Source organism: Bombina bombina, chromosome 3 (genome assembly GCF_027579735.1).
Source record: "Bombina bombina isolate aBomBom1 chromosome 3, aBomBom1.pri, whole genome shotgun sequence".
NCBI classification, from domain to species: domain Eukaryota; kingdom Metazoa; phylum Chordata; class Amphibia; order Anura; family Bombinatoridae; genus Bombina; species Bombina bombina.
Genome location: NC_069501.1, coordinates 1,181,966,277 through 1,181,986,609, shown reverse-complemented (window position 1 = coordinate 1,181,986,609; position 20,333 = coordinate 1,181,966,277). Strand labels below are relative to the sequence as shown.

General features: G+C 40.5%; 1 protein-coding gene across 1 annotated transcript in view; it reads left to right on the top strand.

Moving 5' to 3' along the window:
* Positions 1-14,520, top strand: part of ANKRD49 (ankyrin repeat domain 49) — an 83,624-nt gene extending 69,104 nt beyond the window's left edge. Inside the window, exon 3 of the mRNA XM_053708613.1 lies at positions 13,264-14,520. Coding sequence (XP_053564588.1) covers positions 13,264-13,725 — 462 coding nt within the window. The 3' untranslated portion in view covers positions 13,726-14,520. The remainder of the gene's footprint in view (positions 1-13,263) is intronic.
* The last annotated feature ends 5,813 nt before the right edge of the window (positions 14,521-20,333 follow it).

Here is a 20,333-nt window from a genome sequence, read left to right as displayed (position 1 = left end):
TGCAGCCAAGATCTCTTCTTTTTCCTGATATCTAAGCATCTTGATGATGTATATCACGTGGAGGATCATCCCCCTTAGGTTTGGGTCGTAGGCCTGTGGTGCCCGTTCCATTTGAAATCTCGCGCCTCCTCGGTGCCCGTTATGCCTTGGAACAAAGATAGCAAATATGAGTTTAGTTCTTTCGGGGCCACCGACTCTGGAACTCCCTTCAGCCGTATATTACACCGGCGACTCCGATTCTCCAAATCTTCCAACTTGTCATAGATGTCATCTATATCATGTTTGGTGGGCACTTGTGTGATTTGAAATCTCATTTAACCCATCAGCTAAGGCCTCCCCACTTTCTTCAAGTGAGTTCACTCTGTTTCCTAGTTCTCCCATTTCTTGTTTGAGTTCTTCAGACTGCTAGCAACAGTGTTCTGCAACATCTCCATTTTTCAAGAAGCTTTTCAAAATTTGGTGGAAATGTCCTGTTTTGACACCAGGGTATCTAAGTCTGCTTTTGTTAGTGGTGTCAGCCTGTCTGTTTCTTTTGAAGCCTCCTGCAGAGGATTCCTGCTCTTCATCTGCTCTAGATGGACTGCTGCTTCTGGGGATTTGTCTCCTCTGCTAGTTTTGAAGAAAATGGGAGCAGTTGTCTGCTTTCCTCCTAATGTAGTTTTTGAGCTTCGTTTGGATGTCATGCTGAAATCTCCCTGATGTCAGACTTTTTAATATGTTTTAAATCGTTCTGTATAACTTGCAATAGTCAATATCCCTCTCTGTAAGATTGACTTCCCCTCTTGGTTTGTATGCACTTTCACTCTGACTGACCTGATAAGAAAAAATAAAGGGAGGAGAAAAGGGCCTATTCACAGCTTGCCGTTTTACTATATTATAGATCCAAAGGGCCTTGACTCCCGTAAGAAGTTTATATTGTGCATAGGTGCTCTCAAATATGTTGTAACCATTCCTCCTACCTACTTCACTGAGCCCAAGCTTTAGTTTGTGGACAAGCGCTAATTCTTTTCTTGCCCTCCGGAGAGGGACTGATATCTCAGGGCTCTTGCTGAAGTCATCACTCTATTTTACATCTAGCGCAGCTATGTGACCTTATAACCTTTGTACTCCACTGTCATGCCTCTCCTAATGGCTTCTATTAGACATCGTTAGTCCGGTCTTACCCGCTATCTGCCCCTTTCGTCTGTTAGTTGCTCAGAGCTGGCAATCGGGCAGTCCGCGGTCTCACTCGCGCCACGTGGGTTCCGCCATTATCTTGCGCTCCCCGCTCTGTGCTGCTCTCTCTGTTCTTCCCTCTATACTGGCGTAACCGCTCGCAGCTTACTTTTTTTTGGTCTCAAGTTTGCCCCTCATATGGTTCCGGTTAACAGTGTGAAACTGGGGGACCTTCTCTGTTGTCCCTATATCCTCATTGCAGTCTCAAATGTACCGCGTATTGCCTGGAGCTTCCACAGTTTAAGCAGCATTTCTTGGCTTCCTCAGGCTCCGCCTCCCATTCTTTAGATATTAAAGGACACTGAAACCAATTTTTTTTTTTCTTTTGTGATTCAGATAGAGCATGCAATTTTTAAGCAGCTTTCTAATTTACGCCTATTATCAATATTTCTTCATTCTCTTGCTATCTTTATTTGAAAAAGAAGGCATCTAAGCTTTTTTTCTTGTTTCAAAACTCTGGACAGCAGTTTTTGATTGGTGGATGACTTTATCCACCAATCAGCAAAGATAACCTAGGTTGTTCACCCAAAAATGGGCCGGCGTCTAAACTTACATTCTTGCAGTCTGAACCAAAAAAAGAAGCTTAGATACTTCTTTTTCAAATAAAGATAGCAAGAGAATAAAGAAAATTTGAAAATAGGAGTAAATTAGAAAGTTGCTTAAAATTTCATGCTCTATCTGAATCACAAAAGAAAAAATTTGGGTTCAGTGTCCCTTTAAGTTGTTAACTTGGAATGTTTTCTTTCTTGTTGCTATTTCTTCAGCTCAAAGAGTTTCTGAACTCTCTACCTTACAGTGTGATTCCCCTAATCTTATATTCCATTCGGATAAGGGTAGTTCTGCGTACTAAGTTTGGTTTCCTGCCTAAGGTTGTTTCAGTTAAAAATATTAATCGGGAAATTGTTGTACCGTCTTTGTGTCCTAATCCTCCTTCTCACAAAGAACGTTTGTTACGTAATCTGGATGTTGTACGAGCATTAAAATTCTATTTGCAGGCAACTAAGGGACTTTGGTCAGTCTTCTGCATTGTTCGTCTTGTCCTTTCTGGTCAGAAAGTTACGGCTACTTCGCTCTCTCTCTGGCTTAAAGGCATTATTCACTTGGCATATGAGACTGCTGGACAGCAACCTCCTGAGAAAATTACAGGCTCATTCTACAAGGGCTGTTTCATCTTCTTGGGCTTTCAAAAATTAAGCTTCCTGTGGAGCAGATTTGCAAGGCTGCAACTTGGTCATCTTTGCACACTTTTTCCAATTCTGTAAGTTTGATACTTTTGCCTCGCTTAGGCTTCTTTTGGGAGAAAGGATCTTAAAGCAGTGGTGCCTTCTGTTTAGGTTACCTGTCTTGTCCCAGCTTGGGTATTTGATTCCCAACAGTAATTATAGATGATCCATGGACTCACTGTGTCATTAGAAAGAAAACAAAATTTATGCTTACCTGATCAATTAATTTCTTGACATGGTGAGTCCACGGTACGCCCTGTTTTTCAAAACAGTTTGTTATATAAACCTCAGGCACCTCTGCGCCTTGTGTTGCTTCCTTTCTCCTCCCTTCCATTTGGTCGAATGACTGGGGGATTGTGGGGTAGGGAGAAGTGCTACTTAACAGCTTTGCTGTGGTGCTCTTTGCCTCCTGCTGCTGGTCAGGCCATGATATTCCCAACAGTAGCTATAGATGATCCATGCACTCACCGTGTCAAGAAAGAAAAGACATTTATCAGGTAAGCATACATTTTATTTTTGTTGCTGAAATAAAGTACAAAACCTGTGACTGAAGGATTTTACTCACCGAATCCCTTGTGCATTGTATGGGGAATTTTTCCTGCTATCTGCTTGGATCAATATAAATTTTCCCAATACAGAAATTATGTTCTAGTATTTTGATCAATCCGAAATTTGCCTATGAATTTAACACCTTTACAAGGGGTAATGCACACAGTTAAAGAAATTAATTTATTTCAAAAGGAATGCTGTAACAAAATAGGAACATTTGTGTTAAACTGATACAGTATATGTACCACAGCTGAATAAAGTAAGATTATCCATTTTATATATTGTTAGAATCATAGGGAGGGGGGAGCAATAAAATATGTTGTACTAAAGAACAAATGATCACAAATTGTGTCCCTTTTTAACATATTGTGTTTTAAATGTCAAGTTAAAAGCATCTCGTTCTCTTTGTACTTTAAAAGTAGCAAATGCATCTGTTCTTATTTGTAACATTTTAGTTACTGTTCTTATTTGTAACATTTTAGTTTTAAAGGTAGTTCCAGGATTCATTTTGAGTGATATGACTATGTCCCTTTCACAACAGCAGTTAGTAGTAAATATATATCAGTCAGATTTCTCTCTTTTTAAAGGGAGATGAAAAAATTAAACCGAAATGGGTTCAGATAGAGCATGCTGCTGTTCATTTTATTTCTGTTATCAAATTTAATTTGTGCTGGCACTTATAGTTTGTTGAAGAGCATATGTAGATATGTATAGGAAAATGTACACGTCTTGAGCACTATGTGGCAGCATTGATTGCAAATAATGTATCATTTTGTTACTTTGTTGCAAACAGTGCTACCATGTGGTGTTAGACATGCTTGTCGCTAAGTCTTCCTAGCTGTGCCTTTTCAGAAAGTATACCAAGAAGCAAATTTGATATCAAATGTACATATTTTAATTACTGTATATGCTCTATCTAGAGCATGCAAGCTAATTTCATGGTATTGCCATTTTAAATATGCTTTTTTCTTGCATTTCATTTTTTCTCTGGTTTTGTTCTGTCCTTGGAACAATATTCACTGAAACTTTAAAGGGACAGTAAACACCAAAAATGTTTATTTAAAGGAAAAAAAATAGAAAATCCCCTGTATTATTATTCCCCAGTTTTAACATAACCAACATTGTTTATATTAATATACTTTTTATAATTCCCCAGCCAGACTGTGAGATAAGAGGTGTACTGCAGAGTCTTAGAAATCAGCCTATATGCCTACCTAGATTTAGCCTTTAACAAAAATACCAAGAGGAAAAAAGCAAATTTGATGATAAAAGTAAATTGGAAAGTTGTTTAAAATTTACAATCCCTATTTGAATCATGAGAGTTTAATTTGTACTTTACTGTCCCCTTTAATGTGTTGAGAGAAATACAGTATAACCTAACACCTCTAAAGCTATAATGGCTGGTAAAGATTTCATTTTGTGAATAGACCACCCCAACTCTGCTCCCAGCGATCTCAGGCCCTGGGATAAAAGACATTTAAAGAGATATGGAAGTCAAAATTACATTTCTCATTGTTCGGGAGAGAATGTATGTTTTATTAAAATATTCTGCTAGCGGGCGGCTTGAGACGCTCAGCACGGCAGACACTACAAGTCCCCTTTATTTGTTGCACAGGTAAATCTTAGCTTTTCACAAAAGCTAGGATTTACTATAACTTTAATTGTCTACTTTTAGTTTAATTTTAAAGGGGCATTATACACCAACCAGGGGCGTAATTAAGGCATAGGCCAACAAGGCCGGTGCCTAGGACAACAGATTTTTAAGGGGCAGCAGAATTTTTCAGTCCCTAGGGCCACTCTACTGAACTCAGGGCCGGGTGGCTAAATCAACCAATTACTAATTACTTAAATGGCTGAACCCGGCTATTGCTATCCTATGGGATTGTATGCGGGGTGCGCATGACGTGGTGACAGTGGAGGCAGAGCTCACTTGCGCAGCCTGGCCTCGACTGAGAGGGAATGCGGTATTCTTCCTGGCTCCACCGCGTGATTGAGACTCACACACACTACACAGTGCAGTGTGCACTACAACGTGACCACTGTGAAACAGCATATGCCTTTCTCCCTTCAATACATCTTCATTAAGCATTAAAATACTTAAACGGATTAGTCACTACATACTTGTACATTTACTGTTTGTCTATCTGTCATACATGCAAATAATAAGTATTTATTGCTGAATCTATACAACATGTGACTTAAAACACAACTGAAAATATGTTGTATGCATTAAATACATTCAGAAACAATACAAGTATATACTTTATTATGATTGTATCATGTGACTTTATCCCCTAGGATACAATTCCTAAACCTATCATAACTACTGTTGTATTTTTTAAGTACTTTTAAAGGTCAGTTATGTATATTCATTACATATTTATCCAAGCAGATATTTTGCTTAAATAACTTTCAATCACCAAAAAAGATGTTTAAGGTTAAACAACTACCTACTGACAAACTATCATACAGTGAAGGATATTTTTTTCTGATATAAACACTTTAATCATCTGACTTGCAAAATAATGTCTTAAAAAAAATATATATATATATATATAGTATATAATATATATATATATATATATATATATATATATATATATATATATATATATATATGTGTGTGTGACCAGAGTGAATGCAAGCCCTGGTGAACAGCTACTTAAAAAGACATTATTTTTTAATTTTTTTTACACTCTGCCCCTAAAAATATTATGTCTAAAAAAAGGCCTTAAACCTGGGGTGGGGTGGGGGGCAGCAGAATTTTGAGTGCCTAGGGCAGCACACAAACCTAAATACGCCCCTGACACCAACATTATATAGGCTATTTAAATAAAGTGTTAAGAATAGATAAAATTTGCAATTGACATGCATTACCTTTTTGCAGCTAATTCTAATAAAAAATAAAAAACATGCAGGATGTTTCACTGAATATAAATACGTATGTCCTATACCCAATCACTGAGCTATTGTTTTCCCCTCACTCCCTAACTAACTGCCTACAACCAGGAAGTCACTAACTGACATAGCTGGCTCACTTAAGGTGCACTAAGTTCTATGAGCTGAGCAGAGAAACTGTTGTTTTGTTTGTAACATATGAAGAACAGTACAAGAGATACAAGACTGCCTAAAACTCTCCAGCTTTGTCTGTCTCCCACATCCTTCGGTAACACTGTGCATCTCATTACGCCCTCTCCTCACCGGACTAAAATTCTCTCAGACACTTCTCCTGAGAAACAATCTCCTTCTAGCTAAGATTGTGTTTCAGTGAGAAGATTTAGCTCCCTGTGTGTAGAAGCTAATTTGTTACGTTGTAACCACTCGGTGCAACAGAGGAGACATAGCTGTCTGATTTTAGGCAAATTAGCTTCTTCACACAAGGAGCTAAAATTTCTCACACACTGCTCAGTGAAAACATGATCAGTGGAGGCCGAAACATTGGATTATGAAATAATAAAAGTTTGAAAATAGATGTGAATCTATTGATGCCTATAGATACAAGCTCTGAAAGAGGACAAGAGAGTGCAGTCCCATATGGATAAGTTTCACAATGTTTATTGTGTGAATCAATATTTGGAGGGTGCTCAGTGCCAATATAATGGTATAAAGAGAGACAGAAGCACTATTTAAAAGCACTCTCTTCAAAAGGGTATATAGGTAGAAAAAGTCACAACTTAGAACTCCATAAAATGTAACTTTTATTACGTAATCATATAAAATAGTCTGTAATACACTGACCCTGTATTGAGTCTGAGGAGGGGGTGTGAGCCACGAAATGTTGCTCTGCCTATGAAGTAAAGTACTTATTGGACTTCATCTTATTGAGTGTCTGCCTCTTTTTTTTCTACTATACACGGACCCTATATACATAAGACAAACCTATATATTTAAAAGAGAAAAAAAGGGGCGAAAACCCGTGTGCGCTGAAATATACCAGTATTACGTTTTCTTTATCTCGCCAGACTCCGCATTAGCAAGAAAATATGTTCCCTGTATTTTGCCATCTTACTCGTTATATTTCTCCAACATAGGTGTGTCCGGTCCACGGCGTCATCCTTACTTGTGGGATATTCTCTTCCCCAACAGGAAATGGCAAAGAGCCCAGCAAAAGCTGGTCACATGATCCCTCCTAGGCTCCGCCTACCCCAGTCATTCTCTTTGCCGTTGTACAGGCAACATCTCCACGGAGATGGCTTAGAGTTTTTTAGTGTTTAACTGTAGTTTTTCATTATTCAATCAAGAGTTTGTTATTTTCAAATAGTGCTGGTACGTACTATTTACTCAGAAACAGAAAAGAGATGAAGAATTCTGTTTGTATGAGGAAAATGATTTTAGCAACCGTAACTAAAATCCATGGCTGTTCCACACAGGACTGTTGAGAGCATTAACTTCAGTTGGGGGAACAGTTTGCAGTCTTTGCTGCTTGAGGTATGACACATTCTAACAAGACGATGTAATGCTGGAAGCTGTCATTTTCCCTATGGGATCCGGTAAGCCATGTTTATTACGATTGTAAATAAGGGCTTCACAAGGGCTTATTTAGACTGTAGACATTTTTTGGGCTAAATCGATTGATATTAACACTTATTTAGCCTTGAGGAATCATTTATTCTGGGTATTTTGATATAATAATATCGGCAGGCACTGTTTTAGACACCTTATTCTTTAGGGGCTTTCCCAAAGCATAGGCAGAGTCTCATTTTCGCGCCGGTGTTGCGCACTTGTTTTTGAGAGGCATGGCATGCAGTCGCATGTGAGAGGAGCTCTGATACTTATAAAAGACTTCTGAAGGCATCATTTGGTATCGTATTCCCCTTGGGTTTGGTTGGGTCTCAGCAAAGCAGATACCAGGGACTGTAAAGGGGTTAAAGCTTAAAAACGGCTCCGGTTCCGTTATTTTAAGGGTTAAAGCTTCCAAATTTGGTGTGCAATATTTTCAAGGCTTTAAGACACTGTGGTGAAAGTTTGGTGAATTTTGAACAATTCCTTCATGTTTTTTCGCAATTGCAGTAATAAAGTGTGTTCAGTTTAAAATTTAAAGTGACAGTAACGGTTTTATTTCAAAACGTTTTTTGTACTTTCTTATCAAGTTTATGCCTGTTTAACATGTCTGAACTACCAGATAGACTGTGTTCTGAATGTGGGGAAGCCAGAATTCCTATTCATTTAAATAAATGTGATTTATGTGATAATGACAATGATGCCCAAGATGATTCCCTCAAGCGAGGGAGTAAGCATGGTACTGCATCATTCCCTCCTTCGTCTACACGAGTCTTGCCCACTCAGGAGGCCCCTAGTACATCTAGCGCGCCAATACTCCTTACTATGCAACAATTAACGGCTGTAATGGATAATTCTGTCAAAAACATTTTAGCCAAAATGAACCCTGTTCAGCGTAAGCGTGGATGCTCTGTTTTAGTTACTGAAGAGCATGACGACGCTGATATTAATATCTCTGAAGGGCCCCTAACCCAATCTGAGGGGGCCAGGGAGGTTTTGTCTGAGGGAGAAATTACTGATTTAGGGAATATTTCTCAGCAGGCTGAATCTGATGTGATTACTTTTAAATTTAAATTGGAACATCTCCGCATTTTGCTTAAGGAGGTATTATCCACTCTGGATGATTGTGAAAATTTGGTCATCCCAGAGAAACTATGTAAAATTGGACAAGTTCCTAGAGGTGCCGGGGCTCCCAGAAGCGTTTCCTATACCCAAGCGGGTGGCGGACATTGTTAATAAAGAATGGGAAAGGCCCGGTATTCCTTTCGTCCCTCCCCCCATATTTAAAAAATTGTTTCCTATGGTCGACCCCAGAAAGGACTTATGGCAGTCAGTCCCCAAGGTCGAGGGAGCGGTTTCTACTTTAAACAAACGCACCACTATTCCCATAGAGGATAGTTGTGCTTTCAAAGATCCTATGGATAAAAAATTAGAAGGTTTGCTTAAAAAGATGTTTGTTCAGCAGGGTTACCTTCTACAACCCATTTCATGCATTGTCCCTGTCACTACAGCCGCATATTTCTGGTTTGATGAACTGATTAAGGTGCTCGATAGTGACTCGCCTCCTTATGAGGAGATTATGGACAGAGTCAATGCTCTCAAATTGGCTAATTCTTTCACTCTTGACGCCTCTTTGCAATTGGCTAAGTTAGCGGCTTAGAATTCTGGGTTTGGCTATTGTGGCGCGCAGAGCGCTTTGGTTGAAAATCTTGGTCGGCTGATGCGTCTTCCAAGAACAAGCTACTAAACATTCCTTTCAAGGGGAAAACGCTGTTTGGTCCTGACTTGAAAGAGATTATCTCTGATATCACTGGGGGTAAGGGCCATGCCCTTCCTCAGGATCGGCCTTTCAAGGCAAAAAATAGACCTAATTTTCGTCCTTTCGTAAAAACGGACCAGCCCAAGGTGCTACGTCTCTAAGCAAGAAGGTAATACCTCTCAGGCCAAGCCAGCTTGGAGACCAATGCAAGGCTGGAACAAGGGAAAGCAGGCAAAGAAACCTGCCACTGCTACCAAGACAGCATGAAATATCGGCCCCCGATCCGGGACCGGATCTGGTGGGGGGGGCAGACTCTCTCTCTTCGCTCAGGCTTGGGCAAGAGATGTTCTGGATCCTTGGGCGCTAGAAATAGTCTCCCAGGGTTATCTTCTGGAATTCAAGGGACTTCCCCCAAGGGGAAGGTTCCACAGGTCTCAGTTGTCTTCAGACCACATAAAAAGACAGGCGTTCTTACTTTGCGTAGAAGACCTGTTAAAAATGGGAGAGATTCATCCTGTTCCATTGAGAGAACAAGGGATGGGGTTCTACTCCAATCTGTTCATAGTTCCCAAAAAAGAGGGAACATTCAGACCAATCCTAGATCTCAAGATCTTAAACAAATTTCTCAAGGTCCCATCTTTCAAGATGGAAACCATTCGAACTATCCTTCCTTCCATCCAGGAAGGTCAATTCATGACCACGGTGGATTTAAAGGATGCGTATCTACATATTCCTATCCACAAGGAACATCATCGGTTCCTAAGGTTTGCATTCCTGGACAAACATTACCAGTTCGTGGCGCTTCCTTTCGGATTAGCCACTGCTCCAAGGATTTTCACAAAGGTACTAGGGTCCCTTCTAGCTGTGCTAAGACCAAGGGGCATTGCAGTAGTACCTTACCTGGACGACATTCTGATTCAAGCGTCGTCCCTCCCTCGAGCAAAGGCTCACAACGGACATCGTCCTGGCCTTTCTCAGATCGCACGGCTGGAAAGTGAACGTGGAAAAGAGTTCTCTATCCCGTCAACAAGGGTTCCCTTCTTGGGAACAATTATAGACTCCTCAGAAATGAGGATTTTTCTAACAGAGGCCAGAAAGACAAAGCTCCTGGACTCTTGTCGAATACTTCATTCCGTTCTCTTCCTTCCGTAGCTCAGTGCATGGAAGTGATCGGGTTGATGGTAGCGGCAATGGACATAGTTCCTTTGCGCGCATTCATCTAAGACCGTTACAACTGTGGCATGCTCAGTCAGTGGAATGGGGACTATACAGACTTGTCTCCAAAGATACAAGTAAATCAGAGGACCAGAGACCTCACTCCGTTGGTGGCTGTCCCTGGACAACCTGTCACGAGGGATGACATTCCACAGACCAGAGTGGGTCATTGTCACGACCGACGCCAGTCTGATGGGCTGGGGCGCGGTCTGGGGATCCCTGAAAGCTCAGGGTCTTTGGTCTCGGGAAGAATCTCTTCTACCGATAAATATTCTGGAACTGAGAGCGATATTCAATGCTCTCAAGGCTTGGCCTCAGCTAGCGAGGACCAAGTTCATACGGTTTCAATCAGACAACATGACGACTGTTGCGTATATCAACCATCAGGGGGGAACAAGGAGTTCCCTAGCGATGGAAGAAGTGACCAAGATCATTCTATGGGCGGAGTCTCACTCCTGCCACCTGTCTGCTATCCACATCCCGGGAGTGGAAAATTGGGAAGCGGATTTTCTGAGTCGTCAGACATTGCATCCGGGGGAGTGGGAACTCCATCCGGAAACCTTTGCCCAAGTCACTCAACTTTGGGGCATTCCAGACATGGATCTGATGGCCTCTCGTCAGAACTTCAAAGTTCCTTGCTACGGGTCCAGATCCAGGGATCCCAAGGCGGCTCTAGTGGATGCACTAGTAGCACCTTGGACCTTCAAACTAGCTTATGTGTTTCCCGCCGTTTCCTCTCATCCCCAGGCTGGTAGCCAGGATCAATCAGGAGAGGGCGTCGGTGATCTTGATAGCTCCTGCGTGGCCACGCAGGACTTGGTATGCAGATCTGGTGAATATGTCATCGGATCCACCTTGGAAGCTACCTTTGAGACGAGACCTTCTTGTTCAGGGTCCGTTCGAACATCCGAATCTGGTTTCACTCCAGCTGACTGCTTGGAGATTGAACGCTTGATTTTATCGAAGCGAGGTTTCTCAGATTCTGTTATCGATACTCTTGTTCAGGCCAGAAAGCCTGTAACTAGAAAGATTTACCATAAAATTTGGAAAAAATATATCTGTTGGTGTGAATCTAAAGGATTCCCTTGGGACAAGGTTAAGATTCCTAGGATTCTATCCTTCCTTCAAGAAGGATTGGAAAAAGGATTATCGGCAAGTTCCCTGAAGGGACAGATTTCTGCCTTGTCGGTGTTACTTCACAAAAAGCTGGCAGCTGTGCCAGATGTTCAAGCCTTTGTTCAGGCTCTGGGTTAGAATCAAGCCTGTTTACAAACCTTTGACTCCTCCTTGGAGTCTCAATTTAGTTCTTTCAGTTCTTCAGGGGGGTTCCGTTTGAACCCTTACATTCCGTTGATATTAAGTTATTATCTTGGAAAGTTTTGTTTTTAGTTGCAATTTCTTCTGCTAGAAGAGTTTCAGAATTATCTGCTCTGCAGTGTTCTCCTCCTTATCTGGTGTTCCATGCAGATAAGGTGGTTTTACGTACTAATCCTGGTTTTCTTCCAAAAGTTGTTTCTAACAAAAACATTAACCAGGAGATTATCGTACCTTCTCTGTGTCCGAAACCAGTTTCAAAGAAGGAACGCTTGTTGCACAATTTGGATGTTGTTCGCGCTCTAAAATTCTATTTAGATGCTACAAAGGATTTTAGACAAACATCTTCCCTGTTTGTTGTTTATTCAGGTAAAAGGAGAGGTCAAAAAGCAACTTCTACCTCTCTCTCTTTTTGGATTAAAAGCATCATCAGATTGGCTTACGAGACTGCCGGACGGCAGCCTCCCGAAAGAATCACGGCTCATTCCACTAGGGCTGTGGCTTCCACATGGGCCTTCAAGAACGAGGCTTCTGTTGATCAGATATGTAGGGCAGCGACTTGGTCTTCACTGCACACTTTTACCAAATTTTACAAGTTTGATACTTTTGCTTCTTCCGAGGCTATTTTTTGGGAGAAAGGTTTTGCAAGCCGTGGTGCCTTCCATTTAGGTGACCTGATTTGCTCCCTCCCTTCATCCGTGTCCTAAAGCTTTGGTATTGGTTCCCACAAGTAAGGATGACGCCGTGGACCGGACACACCTATGTTGGAGAAAACAGAATTTATGTTTACCTTATAAATTTCTTTCTCCACGGGTGTGCCGGTTCCACGGCCCGCCCTGGTTTTTTAATCAGGTCTGATAATTTATTTTCTTTAACTACAGTCACCACGGTACCATATGGTTTCTCCTATGCTATTATTCCTCCTTAACGTCGGTCGAATGACTGGGGTAGGCGGAGCCTAGGAGGGATCATGTGACCAGCTTTGCTGGGCTCTTTGCCATTTCCTGTTGGGGAAGAGAATATCCCACAAGTAAGGATGACGCCGTGGACCGGACACACCGTTGGAGAAAGAAATTTATCAGGTAAACATAAATTCTGTTTTTATAAAACGTAATACTGGTATATTTCAGCCACACAGGTTTTTCACCTCCTTTTTTTTTCTCTTTTTTTTCATTTAAATATGTTTGTCTTATGTATATTGGGTCCGTGTATTATGGACCATATGGATAAGTGTATGTGTGATATATGTATGTATGTATGTATATATATATGTGTGTATGTATGTATATATATATATATATATGTGTGTGTGTGTGTGTGTATACATATATATATATACACACACACACAGTTGAGTGCTGATACTTTATTACTTTTTTTTTTTGTTGGAGTTTAAATATATTGTCTGTCTATGCTTCTCAGTTCACAGTATTTTAATTTGTTTATTCAATTAATTGGTCATATTTTATATTTTATCGCCTTTTGTAGCTCACCACCTTGCAAAGAATCCTCGCAAAGGAGCCAGGTCTTGTAAACACAACAGATGATGATCACTATACACCACTACATCGAGCCTCATATAATGGACACCTTAGCGTGGTACGTGAGCTTATTGCCAGGGGTGCTAATGTGCACGCTGTCACCGTGGACGGTTGGACCCCTCTGCACAGTGCATGCAAATGGAACAACACCTCCGTGGCTTCTTTCTTGCTGCAGCACGGAGCAGATATCAACGCACAGACTAAAGGTTTGCTGACCCCTCTGCACTTGGCTTCTGGAAACCGCGATAGCCGACAAATTCTAGAACTTTTGCTGATGAACCGATACGTCAAACCACATCTGAAAAATAAACTAGAGGAAACTCCCTATGACATTGCCAGGCGGACAGATTTGTATCACTACCTCTTTGAAATTGCTGATTATTGGACAAATCCATTTTCAGAAACATAACTCTCACAATAATGAAACCCTGCAGTTTTTCAATGAGTAAATGTAACAGTTCAGATCACTAAAACAGAGCCGCATGTTGCTTGAGTTTTTTTAGCTTACACTTACATTAATGGAAACAAACACCGGTATTTATCAATATTACTATCATTGTAAACTAACATTAAAAAAAATTAACAGGACTTTCCAGGTCTGCTTGAAAGGTAGAAGAACTTTAAGTTGTTTTTTTGTTTTACTTTTACTTTAAAAAAAAAATTAAAAAAAATTTGTGAAAACACTTTTTTATGTTATAGTGGAAAAAACATTTTAAAAGTAAAAGTGGCTTTTTGTTAAGTTTTGATCTTAAAGGGACACTGAACCCACTTTTTTTCTTTTGTGATTCAGATAGAGCATTCGATTTTAAGCAACTTTATAATTTACTCCTATTATCAATTTTTCTTCGTCCTTTTGCTTTCTTTATTTGAAAAAAGAAGGCATCTAAGCTATTTTTTGGTTCAGAACCATGGAAAGTACTTGTTTATTGGTGGGTGAATTTATCCACCAATCAGCAAGAACAACCCAGGTTGTAAACCAAAAATTGGGTTCAGTGTCCCTTTAACACTACAATTTTATTATAAATTGCACCAAAACTGTGAATTTCAATACATTTGACTTAAAACACAGTTTAAGTGAACTATACTTGTGTACCAGGTTCTGCAAATATATAGCCAACCCAGCACCTGTACTGATGTGTTTGGGTGTATGTGGAATTGTATTCTTTTTAATTACGTTTGAGCTTTGATTAAAAAATTAATAAAATTTTGTGTGTCCCTGATTCTGTATTCTTCCGACAAACTTCATTATTTTCTGTTTCACTTAAAAAAGATTAAAGGGACATGAAACCCCAAATTTTTATTTCATGATTCAGATAGAACAAGCAATTTTGAACAACTTTCTAATTTGCTTCTTTCTCTTGATATCCTTTGCTGAAAAGCATATCTAGATAGGCTCAGTAGCTGCTAATTGGTGGCTGCATATAAATGCCTTGTGTGATTGACTCACCTTTGTGCATTATTTCTTCAACAAAGGATATCTAAAGAATGAAGCAAATTTGATAACAGAAGTAAATTGGAATGTTGTTTAAAGTTGCATTCTCTATCTGAATCATGAAAGAAAAATTTGGGGTTTAATATCCCTTTAACATGTCTTTATTTTTTCCTTTCCTATAACTTTAAATATTTCACGGTAATAGATTTCATAGACAGTAAGGTCTATGCTCTTAATGATGTTAACAAGTTGATGTCAACATATGAAGATGGTTTAGTTGCCGATATAGTCATACTTGGCACGTAGAGAATTCTCTAGATTTATTTTTTTTATTAGGCAAGGGTAATTAACCGTTAACTCTGTATCTGTTGTATTATTATGACGGTTTTTTTTCCTTTAACTGCATTTCCAAAAACATTTCTCTGCACTCCACATTGGACTGCCTCCTAGATTTAAAAAAAAAATTGGTGAAGGTGATGACATCTACAGGTAAATGATGTTATCTAAAAACGTTCTGGACTTATTGAATGCAAAGTAGTTGTGTATGTATGTTCTGTGTTGCTACTTGCGGGGTTATTCCGTTAAATTTGCTATAATCTAATGCCATCCTTCAGGTACCATCTGGTACCTGGATATACTGCTGAGTTCGATTAACTGAATTGCTCTTTTAGTATACTTTGTTTGATTAAATCATCAATCACTTTTTTATGTAAGGGATAGCTGCATTCATTTTATACTGTACTTGTTTTTAGACATTGCAATGGTAGCTTATTCCTTTGTGGTGACCAATTTGATTATCCCATTTTAAAAAAAATATTTTTATATTCTTCTCTAAACGTACATTTTTGTTCATGTAGTTAAAGAAATTCTGTTGCAATGAAGTATATTGTGCTACATCTTTAGAAGCATTAAGAAAATTGGAATCATGTTTATGTAGCTGATAAGAACCTTCACATTGTAAGGTGTTTTATAGGAATTCATCATATTCTACCTTTAGTTAAATTTTATTACCTTTAGGTTCTTATGGGATATTAGGAAAGTTTTTTTTTCTCCTGTTAAGTGTGGTCAGTCCCACGGGTCATCATTACTTCTGGGATATTAACTCCTCCCCAACAGGAAGTGCAAGAGGATTCACCCAGCAGAGCTGCTATATAGCTCCTCCCCTCTACGTCACCTCCAGTCATTCTCTTGCACCCAACGAATAGATAGGATGTGTGAGAGGACTGTGGTGATTATACTCAGTTTTATACCTTCAATCAAAAGTTTGTTATTTATAATAGCACCGGAGTGTGTTATTCCTTCTCTGGTAGAATTTGAAGAAGAATCTATCTGAGTTTTTTCTATGATTTTAGCCGGAGTAGTTAAAGTGAAGGTCAATTTTCATCAATGAGTGCCCGGTTTTTAAAAATACTTTTAAAAACAGGGGCACTTTCATTGATGAAAATTAACATTGCACTGGATTTGAAGAATACTTACCTTTTACTCCTGCAAAACCGGATCGCCGATCTCAGCCTCAGTTCCTCTGTAGTGACGTCAGAAATGACGAAAAAACGGCTTCCTCCAATCATGGCTTGCACCCAGAGCGTCCAGCTCGTGATGCCTGGCTGTGATTGGAGGAAGCCAGTTTCGTCATTGCTGTGGTCTACAGCAGGAAGAAGGAGGGGGATTGTCGATCCGGCTTTGCAGAAGTAAAAGGTAAGTATTTCTTCAAATCCAGTGCTATGTTAATTTTCATCAATGAAAGTGCCCCTGTTTTTAAAAGTATTTTAAAAACCGAGCACTCATTGATGAAAATTGACCTTCACTTTAAGATCATATTGCTGTTTCTCGGCCATCTGAGGAGAGGTAAACTTCAGATCAGGGGACAGCGGGCAGATAATCTGCAAGAGGTATGTAGCAGCTTATTATTTTCTGACAATGGAATTGATGAGAAAATTCTGCCATACCGATATAATGTAAACTCAGCCTTAAATGCAGTAGCAGCAACTGGTATCAGGCTGTCATGTATGTATATTTTACACTTCAGTATTCTGGGGAATGGCACTTCACTGGAATTATACTGTATGCATAAGACTTTAGCCTAATTAGCAACAGGCTTTTTAATAACACTTAATTTATTTATGTTAAACGTTTTTTGCTGGCATGTAAAATCGTTTAATTTTCTGAGGTACTGGGTGAAAAAAATGTTTTGGGCACTATTTTTTCCACTTGGCAGTCGTTTTTATTTAATTTATGACAGTTTACTGATCTCTCTCACTGTTGTGTATGAGGGGGAGGGGCCTTTTTTGGCGCTTTTGCTACGCATCAAAAAATTCAGTCAGAAGTTTATTGTCTTCCCTGCATGATCCGGTTCATCTCTACAGAACTCAGGGGTCTTCAAAACTTGTTTTGAGGGAGGTAATCACTCACAGCAGAGCTGTGAGATTGTAGTTGACTGTGATAAAAAACGTTTATTTTTTTTCTGCTATCAGGGTTAATTATCCTTTGCTAATGGGAGCAATCCTTTGCTAAAAGTGTGTTTTTTACTAAGATTTGATGCTATAACTTTTCAGTTTATCAATTTTCAACTGTCATAACTTTTTCTGTGCTTCTTATAGGCACAGTACGTTTTGCATATTATAGTAAATTACTTGAAAAGTATTTCCAAGTTGCTAGTTTATTTGCTAGTGTGTTAAACATGTCTGATTCAGAGGAAGATATCTGTGCTATATGTGCTAAAGCCAAAGTGGAGCCCAATAGAAATTTATGTACTAACTGCATTGATGCTACTTTAAATAAAAGTCAATCTGTACAAATTGAACATATTTCACCAAACAACGAGGGGAGAGTTATGCCGACTAACTCGCCTCACGTGTCAGTACCTGCATCTCCCGCTCGGGAGGTGCGTGATATTGTAGCGCCGAGTACATCTGGGCGGCCATTACAAATCACATTACAGGATATGGCTACTGTTATGACTGAAGTTTTGGCTAAATTACCAGAACTAAGAGGTAAGCGTGATCACTCTGGGGTGAGAACAGAGTGCGCTGATAATATTAGGGCCATGTCAGATACTGCGTCACAATTTGCAGAACATGAGGACGGAGAGCTTCATTCTGCGGGTGACGGTTCTGATCCAAACAGACTGGATTCAGATATTTTAAATTTAAGCTGGAAAACCTCCGTGTATTACTAGGGGAGGTGTTAGCGGCTCTGAATGATTGTAACACAGTTGCAATACCAGAGAAATTGTGTAGGTTGGATAAATATTTTGCGGTACCGTCGAGTACTGACGTTTTTCCTATACCTAAGAGACTTACTGAAATTGTTACTAAGGAGTGGGATAGACCCGGTGTGCCGTTCTCACCCCCTCCAATATTTAGAAAGATGTTTCCAATAGACGCCACCACACGGGACTTATGGCAAACGGTCCCTAAGGTGGAGGGAGCAGTTTCTACTTTAGCTAGCGTACCACTATCCCGGTGAAGGATAGCTGTGCCTTTTCAGATCCAATGGATAAAAAGTTAGAGGGTTACCTTAAGAAAATGTTTGTTCAACAAGGTTTTATATTGCAACCTCTTGCATGCATTGCGCCTGTCACGGCTGCAGCAGCATTTTGGTTTGAGTCTCTGGAAGAGACACTTGAATCAGCTCCATTAGATGAGATTACACACAAGCTTAAAGCCCTGAAGTTAGCTAACTCATTTATTTCGGATGCCGTAGTACATTTAACTAAACTTACGGCTAAGAATTCGGATTCGCCATTCAGGCGCGCAGAGCACTGTGGCTAAAATCCTGGTCAGCTGATGTTACTTCTAAATCTAAATTGCTTAATATTCCTTTCAAAGGGCAGACCTTATTCGGGCCCGGGTTGAAAGAAATTATCGCTGACATTACAGGGGGTAAAGGCCATGCCCTGCCTCAAGACAGAGCCAAACCTAAGGCTAGACAGTCTAATTTTCGTTCCTTTCGTAATTTCAAAGCAGGAGCAGCATCAACTTCCTCTGCACCAAAACAGGAAGGAGCTGTTGCTCGCTACAGACAAGGCTGGAGACCTAACCAGTCCTGGAACAAGGGCAAGCAGGCCAGGAAACCTGCTGCTGCCCCTAAGACAGCATGAATCGAGGGCCCCCGATCCGGGAACGGATCTAGTGGGGGGCAGACTTTCTCTCTTCGCCCAGGCTTGGGCAAGAGATGTCCAGGATCCCTGGGCGTTAGAGATCATATCTCAGGGATACCTTCTGGACTTCAAATCCTCTCCCCCAAGAGGGAGATTTCATCTGTCAAGGTTGTCAACAAACCAAATAAAGAAAGAGGCGTTTCTACGCTGCGTACAAGATCTTTTATTAATGGGAGTGATCCATCCGGTTCCGCGGTCGGAACAAGGACAAGGGTTTTACTCAAATCTGTTTGTGGTTCCCAAAAAAGAGGGAACTTTCAGGCCAATCTTGGATTTAAAGATCCTAAACAAATTCCTAAGAGTTCCATCGTTCAAAATGGAAACTATTCGGACAATTTTACCCATGATCCAAAAGGGTCAGTGCATGACCACAGTGGATTTAAAGGATGCTTACCTTCACATACCGATTCACAAAGATCATTACCGGTATCTAAGGTTTGCCTTTCTAGACAGGCATTACCAGTTTGTAGCTCTTCCATTCGGATTGGCTACGGCTCCAAGAATCTTCACAAAGGTTCTGGGTGCTCTTCTGGCGGTACTAAGACCGCGAGGAATTTCGGTAGCTCCGTACCTAGACGACATTCTGATACAAGCTTCAAGCTTTCAAACTGCCAAGTCTCATACAGAGTTAGTACTGGCATTTCTAAGGTCGCATGGATGGAAGGTGAACGAAAAGAAGAGTTCTCTCTTTCCACTCACAAGAGTTCCCTTCTTGGGGACTCTGATAGATTCTGTAGAAATGAAGATTTACCTGACAGAAGACAGGTTAACAAAGCTTCAAAATGCATGCCGTGTCCTTCATTCCATTCAACACCCGTCAGTAGCTCAATGCATGGAGGTGATCGGCTTAATGGTAGCGGCAATGGACATAGTACCCTTTGCACGCCTACATCTCAGACCGCTGCAATTGTGCATGCTAAGTCAGTGGAATGGGGATTACTCAGACTTGTCCCCTACTCTGAATCTGGATCAAGAGACCAGAAATTCTCTTCTATGGTGGCTTTCTCGGCCACATCTGTCCAGGGGGATGCCATTCAGCAGGCCGGACTGGACAATTGTAACAACAGACGCCAGCCTACTAGGTTGGGGCGCTGTCTGGAATTCTCTGAAGGCTCAGGGTCTATGGAATCAGGAGGAGAGTCTCCTACCAATAAACATTATGGAATTGAGAGCAGTTCTCAATGCCCTTCTGGCTTGGCCCCAGTTAACAACTCGGGGGTTCATCAGGTTTCAGTCGGACAACATCACGACTGTAGCTTACATCAACCATCAGGGAGGGACAAGAAGCTCCCTAGCAATGATGGAAGTATCAAAGATAATTCGCTGGGCAGAGTCTTACTCTTGCCACCTGTCAGCAATCCACATCCCGGGAGTGGAGAACTGGGAGGCAGATTTCTTAAGTCGTCAGACTTTTCATCCGGGGGAG